Source organism: Oncorhynchus keta, unplaced genomic scaffold, assembly GCF_023373465.1.
Source record: "Oncorhynchus keta strain PuntledgeMale-10-30-2019 unplaced genomic scaffold, Oket_V2 Un_scaffold_3947_pilon_pilon, whole genome shotgun sequence".
Lineage (NCBI taxonomy): Eukaryota > Metazoa > Chordata > Actinopteri > Salmoniformes > Salmonidae > Oncorhynchus > Oncorhynchus keta.
Genome location: NW_026290927.1, coordinates 53,035 through 70,415, shown reverse-complemented (window position 1 = coordinate 70,415; position 17,381 = coordinate 53,035). Strand labels below are relative to the sequence as shown.

The window sequence follows — 17,381 nt, the reverse complement described above, 5'->3', positions numbered from 1 at the left end:
GGATGATAGCGGGGTGAACAGGCAGTGGTTCGGGTGGTTGATGTCCTTGATGATCTTTATGGCCTTCCTGTAACAACGGGTGGTGTAGGTGTCCTGGAGGGCAGGTAGTTTGCCCCGGTGATGCGTTGTGCAGTCCTCACTACCCTCTGGAGAGCCTTACGGTTGAGGGCGGAGCAGTTGCCGTACCAGGCGGTGATACAGCCCGCCAGGATGCTCTCGATTGTGCATCTGTAGAAGTTTGTGAGTGCTTTTGGTGACAAGCCGAATTTCTTCAGCCTCCTGAGGTTGAATAGGCGCTGCTGCGCCTTCTTCACGACGCTGTCAGTGTGAGTGGACCAATTCAGTTTGTCTGTGATGTGTATGCCGAGGAACTTAAAACTAGCTACCCTCTCCACTACTGTTCCATCGATGTGGATAGGGGTGTTCCCTCTGCTGTTTCCTGAAGTCCACAATCATCTCCTTAGTTTTGTTGACGTTGAGTGTGAGGTTATTTTCCTGACACCACACTCCGAGGGCCCTCACCTCCTCCCTGTAGGCCGTCTCGTTCCAATCAAGCCTACCACTGTTGTGTCGTCCGCAAACTTGATGATTGAGTTGGAGGCGTGCGTGGCCACGCAGTCGTGGGTGAACAGGGAGTACAGGAGAGGGCTCAGAACGCACCTTGTGGGGCCCCGTGTTGAGGATCAGCGGGGAGGAGATGTTGTTGCCTACCCTCACCACCTGGGGGCGGCCCGTCAGGAAGTCCAGTACCCAGTTGCACAGGGCGGGGTCTAGACCCAGGGTCTCGAGCTTGATGACGAGCTTGGAGGGTACTATGGTGTTGAATGCCGAGCTGTAGTCGATGAACAGCATTCTCACATAGGTATTCCTCTTGTCCAGGTGGGTTAGGGCAGTGTGCAGTGTGGTTGAGATTGCATCGTCATGATGTTTTCATCAAAGAAGTTCATGAATTTATCACTGCTGAAGTGATGAATGCTGCTTTTTTAGTTTAGTTAGTTTGGCGACAGTATAACAAATAGATTATTCTGAATTAGGTTGGAAAAATAGGATGATCGTGCAGCAGTGAAGGCTCTTCGGTACTGAAGGGTAATGTCTTTCCAAGCTAGTCGGAAGACTTCCAGTTTGGTGGAGCAGCAGTGAAGGCTCTTCGATACTGAACGGTAATGTCTTTCCAAGCTAGTCAGAAGACTTCCAGTTTGGTGGAGCAGCAGTGAAGGCTCTTCGGTACTGAAGGGTAATGTCTTTCCAAGCTAGTCGGAAGACTTCCAGTTTGGTGGAGCAGCAGTGAAGGCTCTTCGGTACTGAAGGGTAATGTCTTTCCAAGCTAGTCGGAAGACTTCCAGTTTGGTGTAGTCCCATTTCCTGGAAGCTTCAGGGCTCAGGTATTTTCCAGGAGCAAATTTCTTGTAACAAATGTTTTTGTTTTGTTTTTAGGGGTGCGACTGCATCTAGGGTATTACGCAAGGTTAAATTGAGGTCCTCAGTTAGGTGGTTAGACGATTTTTGTCCTTGGGTAGGTGGAGGGAGTCTGGAAGGGCATCTAGAAATCTTTGGGTTGTCCGAGGATTTATAGCATGGCTTTTGATGATCCTTGGTTGGGGTCTGAGCAGATTATTTGTTGCGATTGCAAACATAATAAAATTGTGGTCCGGTAGTCCAGGATTATGAGGAAAAACATTTAGATCCACAACATTTATTCCATGGGACAAAACTAGGTCCAGAGTATGACTGTGACAGTGAGTGGGTCCAGAGACATGTTGGACAAAACCCACTGAGTCGATGATGATTCCGAAAGCCTTTTGGAGTGGGTCTGTGGACTTTTCCATGTGAATATTAATATTCAAATTTTTGGTGACTTTATCTGCCATGACTACAATGTCCAAATAGGAATTCAGGGAACTCAGTGAGGAACGCTGTATAGGGCCCAGGAGGCCTGTAAACAGTAGCTATAAAAAGTGATTGAGTAGGCTACATAGATTTCATGACTAGAAGTTCAAAAGAAGAAAACGCAGTCATTTTTCTTTTTGCAAATTGAAATTTGGTATCATAAATGTTAGCAACACCTCCGCCTTTGCAGGATGCACAGGGGATATGGTCACTAGTGTAACCAGGAGGAGAGGCCATTTTAACACAGTAAATTCATCAGGTCTGAGCCATGTTTCAGTCAGGCCAGTCACATCAATATTATGATCTGTGTTTAGTTCATTGGCTCTGACTGCCTTGGAAGTGAGGGATCTAACATTAAGTGGCCCTATTTTGAGGAATGAAGGAGGAATGAAGGTGGTCGTTATCCTAGTGAGATTGTTAAGGCGAACACCGCCCTGTTTAGTTTTGCCCAACCTAGATCGAGGCCCAGACATGGTCTCAATGGGGATAGCTGAGCTGACTACTTGTCACGATCTCTTTCAATAATGACAGGAATGGAGGAGGTCTTTATCCTAGTGAGATTGCTAAGGCGAACACCGCCCTGTTTAGTTTTGCCCAACGTAGGTCGAGGCACAGACACGGTCTCAATGGGGATAGCTGAGCTGACTACACTGACTATGCTAGTGGCAGACTCCACTAAGCTGGCAGGCTGGCTAACAGCCTGCTGCCTGTCCTGCACCCTATCTCATTGTGGAGCTAGAGGAGTTAGAGCCCTGTCTATGTTGGTAGATAAGATGAGAGCACCCCTCCAGCTAGGATGCAGTCCGTCACTCCTCAGCAGGTCAGGCTTGGTCCTGTTTGTGGGTGAGTCCCAGAAAGGGGGCCAATTTTCTACAAATTCTATCTTTTGGAAGGGGCAAAAAAAAACAGTTTTCAACCAAGCGAGTTGTGAGACTCTGCTGTAGAGCAGGAGGAGGTCAGAGACAGAGACTCGATGCCGACACATCTTTCTAGGTGATTTACACATGCATAGATCAGGGACCTAATCCTTTTATTTCAATTGACTGACTTCCTTATATGAACTGTAAGTCAGCAAAATGTTGAAATTGTTACTATATCCAGGAATATAGTTATTGTAAAGCAGGTCGCTAAAACAGACACTGCTACTACGGTAAAGCAGGTTGCTAAAACAGACACTGCTACTACGGTAAAGCAGGTCGCTAAAACAGACACTGCTACTACGGTAAAGCAGGTCGCTAAAACAGACACTGCTACTACGGTAAAGCAGGTCGCTAAAACAGACACTGCTACTACGGTAAAGCAGGTCGCTAAAACAGACACTGCTACTACGGTAAAGCAGGTCGCTAAAACAGACACTGCTACTACGGTAAAGCAGGTCGATAAAACAGACACTGCTACTACGGTAAAGCAGGCTTGCCAAACAGACTCAACAACAGAATGCACAAATCACTTGGCTGGCTAGCAAGCCTAGATTGAACAGGAACCACAGCTGGCTGCATTTTCTACATTTGTCATCAGATGTTGTTAAAATGTCTTACCTCCAAACGAGTCGGGCTGTTTTCTCCTGCCAAGCCAATTCAATGGAGTGAAAGACAATCAGGTGTCCACTTCAGATCCTGAAAAACAAATGGGGGGAAAAAACTAGTTGCTACATGTCTTTAGCTGGCTAGCAAGTTCACCAATTCCTGATTTAAAAACTGTCCAGGTCTTCACAATTTACACTTTGCTGAATGTACGATAAGGCGCTAGTTTAGTTGTTAATCTCTAAACAGGACGAGATCACCTACTAACGTTAATGTTAGCTAGCTATCGCATACGATGTGCTAGCTAGTGTGGCAACGTGCTGATAAACAACAGTTACTCAACATTTGAAAAATAAAATTCTTATGAAAGTAATTTGTTGAATATTTTTACATAATTTGGTGAATAAATAAACTTTATACTTACATTTGTCGAAGTTATTCCTTATTCTTCTGGAAAATGTTCTCCCAAGTGGGGAGTTTTGTCCACCATTAATTCAGCTCAGCGACGGATTCATGGGATGCTGCCCATTTTAAAGGAACTTGGAATTGGGACATCCTGCCTAGAAATACTGCCTGAAAAATACAACATCCTTGTTGATTGGGATAAGGCCTATGTGTGGGTTCCCTCTTGTTGATTGGGACACAGCCTATGTGTGGGTTCCCTCTTGTTGATTGGGACACAGCCTATGTGTGGGTTCCCTCTTGTTGATTGGGACACAGCCTATGTGTGGGTTCCCTCTTGTTGATTGGGATAAGGCCTATGTGTGGGTTCCCTCTTGTTGATTGGGACACAGCCTATGTGTGGGTTCCCTCTTGTTGATTGGGATACAGCCTATGTGTGGGTTCCCTCTTGGAAAGAGAGGTATGTGTCCGTGTGCATGTGTGTGGGGTAGAGAAAAGAGAGCGAGATAGATAGATAGACAAAGAAGAGGAGGAGAGAAGAGAGAGACGGATAAAGAGGACAGCAGAATAGAGATTGATAGAGAGATTGATAGAGAGATTGATAGAGCGATTGTTAGAGATAGATGGTGAGAAGGGCTGTCGAGGAGGAAGAGAGAGATTGTTCTCTGTTGGGTGAGGCTAGAGTGTTAACTGTCTTAACACTGCAATCCACTGTGCCTGTCTGACTGGAGAGCTCTGATGAATTGTTGCAGTAAAGTGTACAGGAGCATTCAGCTGGTTATCCTGCCAGTCTGTTTCTGCTCTTTAGCCAACTCCTTGTCACGCCCAGCAGGACTGTTGATATGACACAGAGAATTAAAAACAACGGAAATTGTATCTCTAACTTCTTACCTGCTGTCTCTCTCTCCTGTCCAGACGGTGCCCAAGCCCATCGCCATGGAGCCCTGTTTTGGGAACAAGGCTGCTGTCCTCTCCATCTTCGTCCGTTTACCCAGAGGCACCGGGGGCATCCCCCCACCCGGTCAGTCTGGTAAGATAGAGGGATGACCCCCCCCCCCTTCACTCACTCTCTCCCCTATCTCTCCCCCCACTCTCACTCACTCTCTCCCCCTATCTCTCCCCCCCACTCTCCCTCTCCCCCTTTGCTCTCCCCCATCTCTCTCCCCCACTCTCTCTCTCCCTCTCCCCTGTCTCTCCCCCTGTCTCTCTCCCTCTCCCCCTTCGCTCTCCCCCCCACTCTCACTCACTCTCTCCCCCTTCGCTCTCCCCCTATCTCTCCTTATCCCTCCCCCTCTCTCCCAGTCTGTCAGCTTTAGGTCTTTTATTAATTAAATTGTCACTCTGTCATAACAAAACCTTCCATCTGGAGCTCACAGAGGCGGCCTCCTCCCCAAGGTTCTTTTTCAGGCCTTTACACAACATGTCATTTATCATCATGTTCTGACCATCAACAGCCCTGCTGCCATCACATCATCATGTTCTGACCATCAACAGCCCTGCTGCCATCACATCATCATGTTCTGACCATCAACAGCCCTGCTGCCATCACATCATCATGTTCTGACCATCAACAGCCCTGCTACCATCACATCATCATGTTCTGACCATCAACAGCCCTGCTACCATCACATCATCATGTTCTGACCATCAACAGCCCTGCTGCCATCACATCATCATGTTCTGACCATCAACAGCCCTGCTACCATCACATCATCATGTTCTGACCATCAACAGCCCTGCTGCCATCACATCATCATGTTCTGACCATCAACAGCCCTGCTGCCATCACATCATCATGTTCTGACCATCAACAGCCCTGCTGCCATCACATCATCATGTTCTGACCATCAACAGCCCTGCTGCCATCACATCATCATGTTCCCATCACATGCACATCATCATGTTCTGACCATCAACAGCCCTGCTGCCATCACATCATCATGTTCTGACCATCAACAGCCCTGCTGCCATCACATCATCATGTTCTGACCATCAACAGCCCTGCTGCCATCACATCATCATGTTCTGACCATCAACAGCCCTGCTGCCATCACATCATCATGTTCTGACCATCAACAGCCCTGCTGCCATCACATCATCATGTTCTGACCATCAACAGCCCTGCTGCCATCACATCATCATGTTCTGACCATCAACAGCCCTGCTGCCATCACATCATCATGTTCTGACCATCAACAGCCCTGCTGCCATCACATCATCATGTTCTGACCATCAACAGCCCTGCTACCATCACATCATCATGTTCTGACCATCAACAGCCCTGCTGCCATCACATCATCATGTTCTGACCATCAACAGCCCTGCTACCATCACATCATCATGTTCTGACCATCAACAGCCCTGCTGCCATCACATCATCATGTTCTGACCATCAACAGCCCTGCTGCCATCACATCATCATGTTCTGACCATCAACAGCCCTGCTGCCATCACATCATCATGTTCTGACCATCAACAGCCCTGCTGCCATCACATCATCATGTTCTGACCATCAACAGCCCTGCTACCATCACATCATCATGTTCTGACCATCAACAGCCCTGCTGCCATCACATCATCATGTTCTGACCATCAACAGCCCTGCTACCATCACATCATCATGTTCTGACCATCAACAGCCCTGCTACCATCACATCATCATGTTCTGACCATCAACAGCCCTGCTACCATCACATCATCATGTTCTGACCATCAACAGCCCTGCTGCCATCACATCATCATGTTCTGACCATCAACAGCCCTGCTACCATCACATCATCATGTTCTGACCATCAACAGCCCTGCTGCCATCACATCATCATGTTCTGACCATCAACAGCCCTGCTGCCATCACATCATCATGTTCTGACCATCATCAGCCCTGCTGCCATCACATCATCATGTTCTGACCATCAACAGCCCTGCCATCACATCATCATGTTCTGACCATCAACAGCCCTGCTGCCATCACATCATCATGTTCTGACCATCAACAGCCCTGCCATCACATCATCATGTTCTGACCATCAACAGCCCTGCTGCCATCACATCATCATGTTCTGACCATCAACAGCCCTGCCATCACATCATCATGTTCTGACCATCAACAGCCCTGCCGCCATCACATCATCATGTTCTGACCATCAACAGCCCTGCTGCCATCACATCATCATGTTCTGACCATCAACAGCCCTGCCATCACATCATCATGTTCTGACCATCAACAGCCCTGCTGCCATCACATCATCATGTTCTAACCATCAACAGCCCTGCTGCCATCACATCATCATGTTCTGACCATCAACAGCCCTGCTGCCATCACATCATCATGTTCTGACCATCAACAGCCCTGCTGCCATCACATCATCATGTTCTGACCATCAACAGCCCTGCTGCCATCACATCATCATGTTCTGACCATCAACAGCCCTGCTACCATCACATCATCATGTTCTGACCATCAACAGCCCTGCTACCATCACATCATCATGTTCTGACCATCAACAGCCCTGCTGCCATCACATCACCATGTTCTGACCATCAACAGCCCTGCTGCCATCACATCATCATGTTCTGACCATCAACAGCCCTGCTGCCATCACATCATCATGTTCTGACCATCAACAGCCCTGCTGCCATCACATCATCATGTTCTGACCATCAACAGCCCTGCCATCACATCATCATGTTCTGACCATCATCAGCCCTGCTGCCATCACATCATCATGTTCTGACCATCAACAGCCCTGCTGCCATCACATCATCATGTTCTGACCATCATCAGCCCTGCTGCCATCACATCATCATGTTCTGACCATCAACAGCCCTGCTACCATCACATCATCATGTTCTGACCATCAACAGCCCTGCTGCCATCACATCATCATGTTCTGACCATCAACAGCCCTGCTGCCATCACATCATCATGTTCTGACCATCATCAGCCCTGCTGCCATCACATCATCATGTTCTGACCATCAACAGCCCTGCTGCCATCACATCATCATGTTCTGACCATCAACAGCCCTGCTACCATCACATCATCATGTTCTGACCATCAACAGCCCTGCTGCCATCACATCATCATGTTCTGACCATCAACAGCCCTGCTACCATCACATCATCATGTTCTGACCATCAACAGCCCTGCTACCATCACATCATCATGTTCTGACCATCAACAGCCCTGCTACCATCACATCATCATGTTCTGACCATCAACAGCCCTGCTGCCATCACATCATCATGTTCTGACCATCAACAGCCCTGCTGCCATCACATCATCATGTTCTGACCATCATCAGCCCTGCTGCCATCACATCATCATGTTCTGACCATCAACAGCCCTGCCATCACATCATCATGTTCTGACCATCAACAGCCCTGCTGCCATCACATCATCATGTTCTGACCATCAACAGCCCTGCCATCACATCATCATGTTCTGACCATCAACAGCCCTGCTGCCATCACATCATCATGTTCTGACCATCAACAGCCCTGCCATCACATCATCATGTTCTGACCATCAACAGCCCTGCTGCCATCACATCATCATGTTCTGACCATCAACAGCCCTGCCATCACATCATCATGTTCTGACCATCAACAGCCCTGCTGCCATCACATCATCATGTTCTGACCATCAACAGCCCTGCTGCCATCACATCATCATGTTCTAACCATCAACAGCCCTGCTGCCATCACATCATCATGTTCTGACCATCAACAGCCCTGCTGCCATCACATCATCATGTTCTGACCATCAACAGCCCTGCTGCCATCACATCATCATGTTCTGACCATCAACAGCCCTGCTGCCATCACATCATCATGTTCTGACCATCAACAGCCCTGCTACCATCACATCATCATGTTCTGACCATCAACAGCCCTGCTACCATCACATCATCATGTTCTGACCATCAACAGCCCTGCTGCCATCACATCATCATGTTCTGACCATCAACAGCCCTGCTGCCATCACATCATCATGTTCTGACCATCAACAGCCCTGCTGCCATCACATCATCATGTTCTGACCATCAACAGCCCTGCTGCCATCACATCATCATGTTCTGACCATCAACAGCCCTGCCATCACATCATCATGTTCTGACCATCATCAGCCCTGCTGCCATCACATCATCATGTTCTGACCATCAACAGCCCTGCTGCCATCACATCATCATGTTCTGACCATCATCAGCCCTGCTGCCATCACATCATCATGTTCTGACCATCAACAGCCCTGCTACCATCACATCATCATGTTCTGACCATCAACAGCCCTGCTGCCATCACATCATCATGTTCTGACCATCAACAGCCCTGCTGCCATCACATCATCATGTTCTGACCATCAACAGCCCTGCTGCCATCACATCATCATGTTCTGACCATCAACAGCCCTGCTGCCATCACATCATCATGTTCTGACCATCAACAGCCCTGCTACCATCACATCATCATGTTCTGACCATCAACAGCCCTGCTGCCATCACATCATCATGTTCTGACCATCAACAGCCCTGCTGCCATCACATCATCATGTTCTGACCATCAACAGCCCTGCTGCCATCACATCATCATGTTCTGACCATCAACAGCCCTGCTGCCATCACATCATCATGTTCTGACCATCAACAGCCCTGCTGCCATCACATCACCATGTTCTGACCATCAACAGCCCTGCTGCCATCACATCATCATGTTCTGACCATCAACAGCCCTGCTGCCATCACATCATCATGTTCTGACCATCAACAGCCCTGCTGCCATCACATCATCATGTTCTGACCATCAACAGCCCTGCTGCCATCACATCATCATGTTCTGACCATCAACAGCCCTGCTGCCATCACATCATCATGTTCTGACCATCAACAGCCCTGCTGCCATCACATCATCATGTTCTGACCATCAACAGCCCTGCTGCCATCACATCATCATGTTCTGACCATCAACAGCCCTGCTGCCATCACATCATCATGTTCTGACCATCAACAGCCCTGCTGCCATCACATCATCATGTTCTGACCATCAACAGCCCTGCTGCCATCACATCATCATGTTCTGACCATCAACAGCCCTGCTGCCATCACATCATCATGTTCTGACCATCAACAGCCCTGCTGCCATCACATCATCATGTTCTGACCATCAACAGCCCTGCTGCCATCACATCATCATGTTCTGACCATCAACAGCCCTGCTGCCATCACATCATCATGTTCTGACCATCAACAGCCCTGCTGCCATCACATCATCATGTTCTGACCATCAACAGCCCTGCTGCCATCACATCATCATGTTCTGACCATCAACAGCCCTGCTGCCATCACATCATCATGTTCTGACCATCAACAGCCCTGCTGCCATCACATCATCATGTTCTGACCATCAACAGCCCTGCTGCCATCACATCATCATGTTCTGACCATCAACAGCCCTGCTGCCATCACATCATCATGTTCTGACCATCAACAGCCCTGCTGCCATCACATCATCATGTTCTGACCATCAACAGCCCTGCTGCCATCACATCATCATGTTCTGACCATCAACAGCCCTGCTGCCATCACATCATCATGTTCTGACCATCAACAGCCCTGCTGCCATCACATCATCATGTTCTGACCATCAACAGCCCTGCTGCCATCACATCATCATGTTCTGACCATCAACAGCCCTGCTGCCATCACATCATCATGTTCTGACCATCAACAGCCCTGCTGCCATCACATCATCATGTTCTGACCATCAACAGCCCTGCTGCCATCACATCATCATGTTCTGACCATCAACAGCCCTGCTGCCATCACATCATCATGTTCTGACCATCAACAGCCCTGCTGCCATCACATCATCATGTTCTGACCATCAACAGCCCTGCTACCATCACATCATCATGTTCTGACCATCAACAGCCCTGCTGCCATCACATCATCATGTTCTGACCATCAACAGCCCTGCTGCCATCACATCATCATGTTCTGACCATCAACAGCCCTGCTGCCATCACATCATCATGTTCTGACCATCAACAGCCCTGCTGCCATCACATCATCATGTTCTGACCATCAACAGCCCTGCTGCCATCACATCATCATGTTCTGACCATCAACAGCCCTGCTGCCATCACATCATCATGTTCTGACCATCAACAGATGTTATTGGTCACATACACATGGTTAGCAGATGTTATTGGTCACATGGTTAGCAGATGTAAATGCGAGTGTAGTGAAATGCTTGTGCTTCTAGCTCCGACAGTGCAGTAATATCTAACAAGTAATCTAACAATTCCACAACTACTTAATGAACGCACATCTAAGTAAAGGAATGGAATAAGAAAATATACGAATAAATATATAGATGAGCGATGACGGAGTGGCATAGGCAAGATACAATAGATGGTATAGAATACAGTATATACATTTCTGTATAGGAGGATGTGAGCTTAGCTGTGATTAGCATCTGGACCGGATTAAAATGCTTTAATTCTGAACACTCTGATGTAGAACTATGTTAATAGACTGTCTATCTGAACACTCTGATGTAGAACTATGTTAATAGACTATGTTTATCTGAACACTCTGATGTAGAACTATGTTAATAGACTATGTTTATCTGAACACTCTGATGTAGAACTATGGTAATAGACTGTCTATCTCTACACTCTGATGTAGAACTATGTTAATAGATTATGTTTATCTGAACACTCTGATGTAGAACTATGGTAATAGACTATGTTTATCTAATTCTAACGTAGAACTATGTATCTGAACACTGATGTAGAACTATGGTAATAGACTGTTTATCTGAACACTCTGACGTAGAACTATGGTAATAGACTATGTTTATCTAATTCTAACGTAGAACTATGTTAATAGACTGTTTATCTGAACACTGATGTAGAACTATGGTAATAGACTATGTTTATCTGAACACTCTGACGTAGAACTATGTTAATAGACTGTTTATCTGAACACTCTGATGTAGAACTATGGTAATAGACTGTTTATCTGAACACTCTGACGTAGAACTATGTTAATAGATTATGTTTATCTGAACACTCTGATGTAGAACTATGGTAATAGACTATGTTTATCTAATTCTAACGTAGAACTATGTTAATAGACTGTTTATCTGAACACTGATGTAGAACTATGGTAATAGACTATGTTTATCTAATTCTAACGTAGAACTATGTTAATAGACTGTTTATCTGAACACTCTGATGTAGAACTATGGTAATAGACTGTTTATCTGAACACTCTGATGTAGAACTATGGTAATAGACTGTTTATCTGAACACTGATGTAGAACTATGTTAATAGACTGTTTATCTGAACACTGATGTAGAACTATGTTAATGGACTATGTTTATCTAATTCTAACGTAGAACTATGGTAATAGACTGTTTATCTGAACACTGATGTAGAACTATGTTAATAGACTATGTTTATCTAATTCTAACATAGAACTATGGTAATAGACTGTTTATCTGAACACTGATGTAGAACTATGGTAATAGACTGTTTATCTGAACACTCTGACGTAGAACTATGGTAATAGACTATGTTTATCTAATTCTAACGTAGAACTATGGTAATAGACTATGTTTATCTGAACACTGATGTAGAACTATGTTAATAGACTGTTTATCTGAACACTCTGACGTAGAACTATGTTAATAGACTGTATGTTTATCTGAACACTCTGACGTAGAACTATGGTAATAGACTGTTTATCTGAACACTCTGACGTAGAACTATGTTAATAGACTGTTTATCTGAACACTCTGACGTAGAACTATGTTAATAGACTGTATGTTTATCTGAACACTCTGACGTAGAACTATGGTAATAGACTGTTTATCTGAACACTCTGACGTAGAACTATGGTAATAGACTGTTTATCTGAACACTCTGACGTAGAACTATGGTAATAGACTATGTTTATCTAATTCTAACGAAGAACTATGGTAATAGACTGTATGTTTCTCTATATACTAAACACTAATCAGATAAATCTATATAATGAACACTAATCATATATGAATCTATATAATTAGTCTTTCAAACCTCAGAGTGGTTTGATGAATAATTCTATTAGTTTAAATCGCAACCATCGCCTGAATTCAACACTGTATCCTAAGGCCCATATAGTTTAGTGACAAACTAATACATCACTTCCTGTTACTAATATATCACTTCCTGTCTCCGTGTAGGTCTAACGGTGGCCTCGGCCCTGGTGGATGTGTCTCAGCAGATGTGTCTTGGTTACAAGGAGAAGTCATGTGGTCTGAGGAACAGGAAGCAACACCCCTCTGCACAGCCCTCCACCTGTATCTGACCACACCCCCTGCCACGGTCCTGGACCCCACCCTGCTCCACCCTAACCCCTCCCCCTGCCCCAGAGACTATACCCCCGGACTGGAGGGAGGGATGAAGAGAGAGAGGCAGGGGGTTTCCTGGGGGGAGCTGCATACCTGCTGAGAGGAAGAGGGGAGCGGGAGAGGGATGTCTGATGGACAGTCACACCCACGCAGCTTCCCAACGGACACCTCCTGCACCTGGGGAACCACACCTGGCTGACAGACATGTGGAACTTAGGGAAAATAAAAAAATACTTGTATTAGTCCTCTACCACCTGGTCAGAGTAAAGGAGAAGCTTGATCGCTGTCTATTGTCTGATCAACTATCAGTCATTCTACTTGGTATGCTGTCTGTCTGTCTGTCTGTCTGTCTGTCTGTCTGTCTGTCTGTCTGTCTGTCTGTCTGTCTGTCTGATTAACTGCCAGTCATACTACTTGGTATGCTGTCTGTCTGTCTGTCTGTCTGTCTGTCTGTCTGTCTGTCTGTCTGTCTGTCTAACTATCAGTCATCCTACTTGGTATGCTGTCTGTCTGCTAAACTACCAGTCATCCTACTTGGTATGCTGTCTGTCTGCTAAACTACCAGTCATCCTACTTGGTATGCTTTCTACTCCCAGATAGCTGTCACATTTAGTTTGTTTCTACACCTCACCAGTTATATCAGTTAGTCCCCAGCCTGAGTGCCAGTCTGTTATAATATATATAATAAATAGCCTGTTGTTTACTTTACTGTAGCAGTAAGCTTGGTGTTGATAGTAACTGGCTGACTCATTCAGGGCTAATGTAATGTTAGCAGTCTAGTAGGGCTAACGCTAGCAGTCTAGCAGGGCTGGCTAACGTTAGCAGTCTAGCAGGGCTAACGTTAGCAGTCTAGCAGGGCTAATGCTAATGCTAATGCAGTCTAGCAGTTAGCAGCTGGGGCTAACGTTAGCAGTCTAGCAGGGCTAATGCTAGCAGTCTAGCAGGGCTCTAGCAGTCTAGGGCTAACGCTAGCAGTCTAGCAGGGCTGGCTAACGTTAGCAGTCTAGCAGGGCTAACGTTAGCAGTCTAGTAGGGCTAACGTTAGCAGTCTAGCAGGGCTAACGTTAGCAGTCTAGTAGGGCTAACGTTAGCAGTCTAGTAGGGTTAATGTTAGCAGTCTAGCAGGACTAACGTTAGCATTTGTTTCACCTTTATTTAACCAGGTAGGCCAGTTGAGAACAAGTTCTCATTTACAACTGCGACCTGGCCAATATAAAGCAAAGCAGCCCGACACATACAACAACACAGAGTTACACATGGAATAAACAATCATACAGTCAATAACACAATAGAAACGTCTATATACAGTGTGTGCAAATGAGGTAGGATAAGGGAGGTAAGGCAATAAATAGGCCGTTAGTGGTGAAGTAATTACAATATATCAGTTAATCACTGGAATGGTAGATGTGCAGAAGATGAATGTGGAAGTAAAGATACTGGGGTGCAGAGGATAAAAATATATATAACAATATGGGGATGAGGTAGTTGGGTGGGCTATTTACAGATGGGCTATGTACAGGTGCAATGATTTGTGAGCTGCTCTGACAGCTGATGCTTAAAGTTAGTGAGGTAGATATGAGTCTCCAACTTCATTGATTTTTCCAGTCATTGGCAGCAGAGAACTGTAAGGAAAGGCGGTCAAAGGAGGAATAGGCTTTGGGGGTGACCAGTGAAATATACCTGCTGGATCGTGTACTACGGGTGGGTGCTGCTATGGTGACCAGTGAGCTGAGATAAAGCGGGGCTTTACCTAGCAAAGACTTATAGATGACCTGGAGCCAGTGGGTTTGGTGACGAATATGAAGCGAGGGCCATCCAACGAGAGCATACAGGTCGCAGTCATGGCTAGTATGTGGGGCTTTGGTGACAAAACAAATGGCACTGTGATAGACTACATCCAGTTTGCTGAGTAGAGTGTTGGAGGCTATTTTGTAAATGACATTGCCGAAGTCAAGGATCAGTAGTATCGTCAGTTTTACGAGGGTATGTTTGGCAGCGTGAGTGAAGGATGCTTTGTTGCGAAATAGGAAGCCGATTCTAGATCTAATGTTGGATAGGAGATGCTTAAAGTGAGTCTGGAATGAGAGTTTAGAGTCTAACCAGACACCTAGGTATTTGTAGTTGTCCACATATTCTAAGTCAGAACCATCCAGAGTAGTGATGCTGGACGGGCAAGCAGGTGCGGGCAGCGATCGGTTGAATAGCATGCATTTAGTTTTACGAGTGTTTTAAGAGCAGTCAGGAGGCCACGGAAGGAGAGTGGTATGGCATTGAAGCTCGTCTGGAGGTTAGTTAACACTGTCCAAAGAGGGGCCAGAGGTATACAGAATGGTGTCGTCTGCATAGAGGTGGATCAGAGAATCACCAGCAGCAAGAGCGACCTCATTGATGTATACAGAGAAGAGAGTCGGTCCAAGAATTGAACCCTGTGGCACCCTCATAGAGACTGCCAGAGGTCCGGACAGCCGACCCTCCGATTTGACACACTGAACTCTATCAGAGAAGTAGTTGGTGAACCAAACGAGGCAGTCATTTGAGAAACCAAGGCTGTCGAGTCTGCCGATAACAATATGGTGATTGACAGAGTCGAAAGCCTTTGCCAGGTCGATGAAGACGGCTGCACAGTATTGTCTTTTATCGATGGCGGTTATGATATCGTTTAGGACCTCTTGAGCGTGGCTGAGGTGCACCCGTGACCAGCTTGGAAACCAGATTGCACAGTGGAGAAAGTACGGTGGGATTCGAAATGGTCGGTGATCTTGTCGGGACAGTTAGCTAGCAACTTTGTAAGTTGATCTGTAACAATAAATTCATAGTATTTGCTTGTAAGTTGGCTGAAAATTCTATTCAAACCAGTAGCGATGACGATTTGGTTTAATTGTATACATTTGAAGCTATATTTTGTTGGAGTTTACGTTATAGGGAATAGGCTGGCTTGATGGGTCCTCTATATTACATCACACCCGGAAAAACATTTTCTGACATGACTTGGGCATTGGGAATTCTGATGGGTGTTCTGTCTTAACTCCTGTAATAGAAAAGGGAGGGATATTTGCATTGGGACTTTTGATGAGTAAACTAGTGTAAATCATGACATGTTACATTACATTACATGTGGTTATGTTTATGCTAACTACCCTTTAAATAGTTAGCATAGTGGTGGTTAGAGTGTTGGGCCAGTAACTGAAAGGTTCCTAGATCGAATCCCGAGCTGACAAGATAAAACATCTGTCGTTCTGCCCCTGAACAAAGCAGTTAACCCACTGTTCCCCGGTAGGCCGTCATTGTAAATAAGAATTTGTTCTTAACTGACTTGCCCAGTTAAATAAAGGTGGTCATTGACATGCCAGACAGATCTGTTTATGTTGCCAGCTCTCTGTGGTCATTGACATGCCAGACAGATCTGTTTATGTTGTCTTGCCAGCTCCCTGTGGTCATTGACATGCCAGACAGATCTGTTTATGTTGTCTTGTCAGTTCCCTGTGGTCATTGACATGCCAGACAGATCTGTTATGTTGTCTTACCAGCTCCCTGTGGTCATTTACATGCCAGACAGATCTGTTTATGTTGTCTTACCAGCTCCCTGTGGTCATTGACATGCCAGACAGATCTGTTTATGTTGTCTTGCCAGCTCCCTGTGGTCATTGACATGCCAGACAGATCTGTTTATGTTGTCTTGCCAGTTCCCTGTGGTCATTGACATGCCAGACAGATCTGTTTATGTTGTCTTGCCAGCTCCCTGTAGTCATTGACATGCCAGACAGATCTGGGACCAGGCTAGTCCATGTATTCTAACCCCTCTTGTGTTTCCTCTGTTGATGTCCTGACTCACTGACACCCCTGAATACTCCAGCCTCCTCTGTTAGGCTGGAAAACCCCAGTCAGATTGTATAGTTTTAACCGGAGCTACCAACCACATCCTTGTAGGTTAAAGCCACTGGTTCATTCCTGGTTCATTCCTGTACAGGCGCTGTTTTCCCCTCTGTTAATATTCAAAACACACCTCAATAACCCCAGCTCTCTGCCTCCCCTCTTAGCCTGTAAGTCCTCATGAAGCCAGTCAGGCAGTGTAGTTGATAGTTGTCTCCATGTCTCTCTCTCCTAACAGAGATATCACGTCTCTCTCTCCTAACAGAGATATCATGTCTCTCTCTCCTAACAGAGATATC

General features: G+C 45.9%; 1 protein-coding gene across 1 annotated transcript in view; it reads left to right on the top strand.

Moving 5' to 3' along the window:
- The window catches only part of LOC118378204 (attractin-like), a 159,296-nt gene extending 145,220 nt beyond the window's left edge, over nucleotides 1–14,076 (top strand). The window contains exons 26-27 of the mRNA XM_052516118.1: nucleotides 4,728–4,842; nucleotides 13,045–14,076. Of these exons, the coding sequence (XP_052372078.1) occupies nucleotides 4,728–4,842; nucleotides 13,045–13,169 (240 nt within the window). The 3' untranslated portion in view covers nucleotides 13,170–14,076. The remainder of the gene's footprint in view (nucleotides 1–4,727; nucleotides 4,843–13,044) is intronic.
- The last annotated feature ends 3,305 nt before the right edge of the window (nucleotides 14,077–17,381 follow it).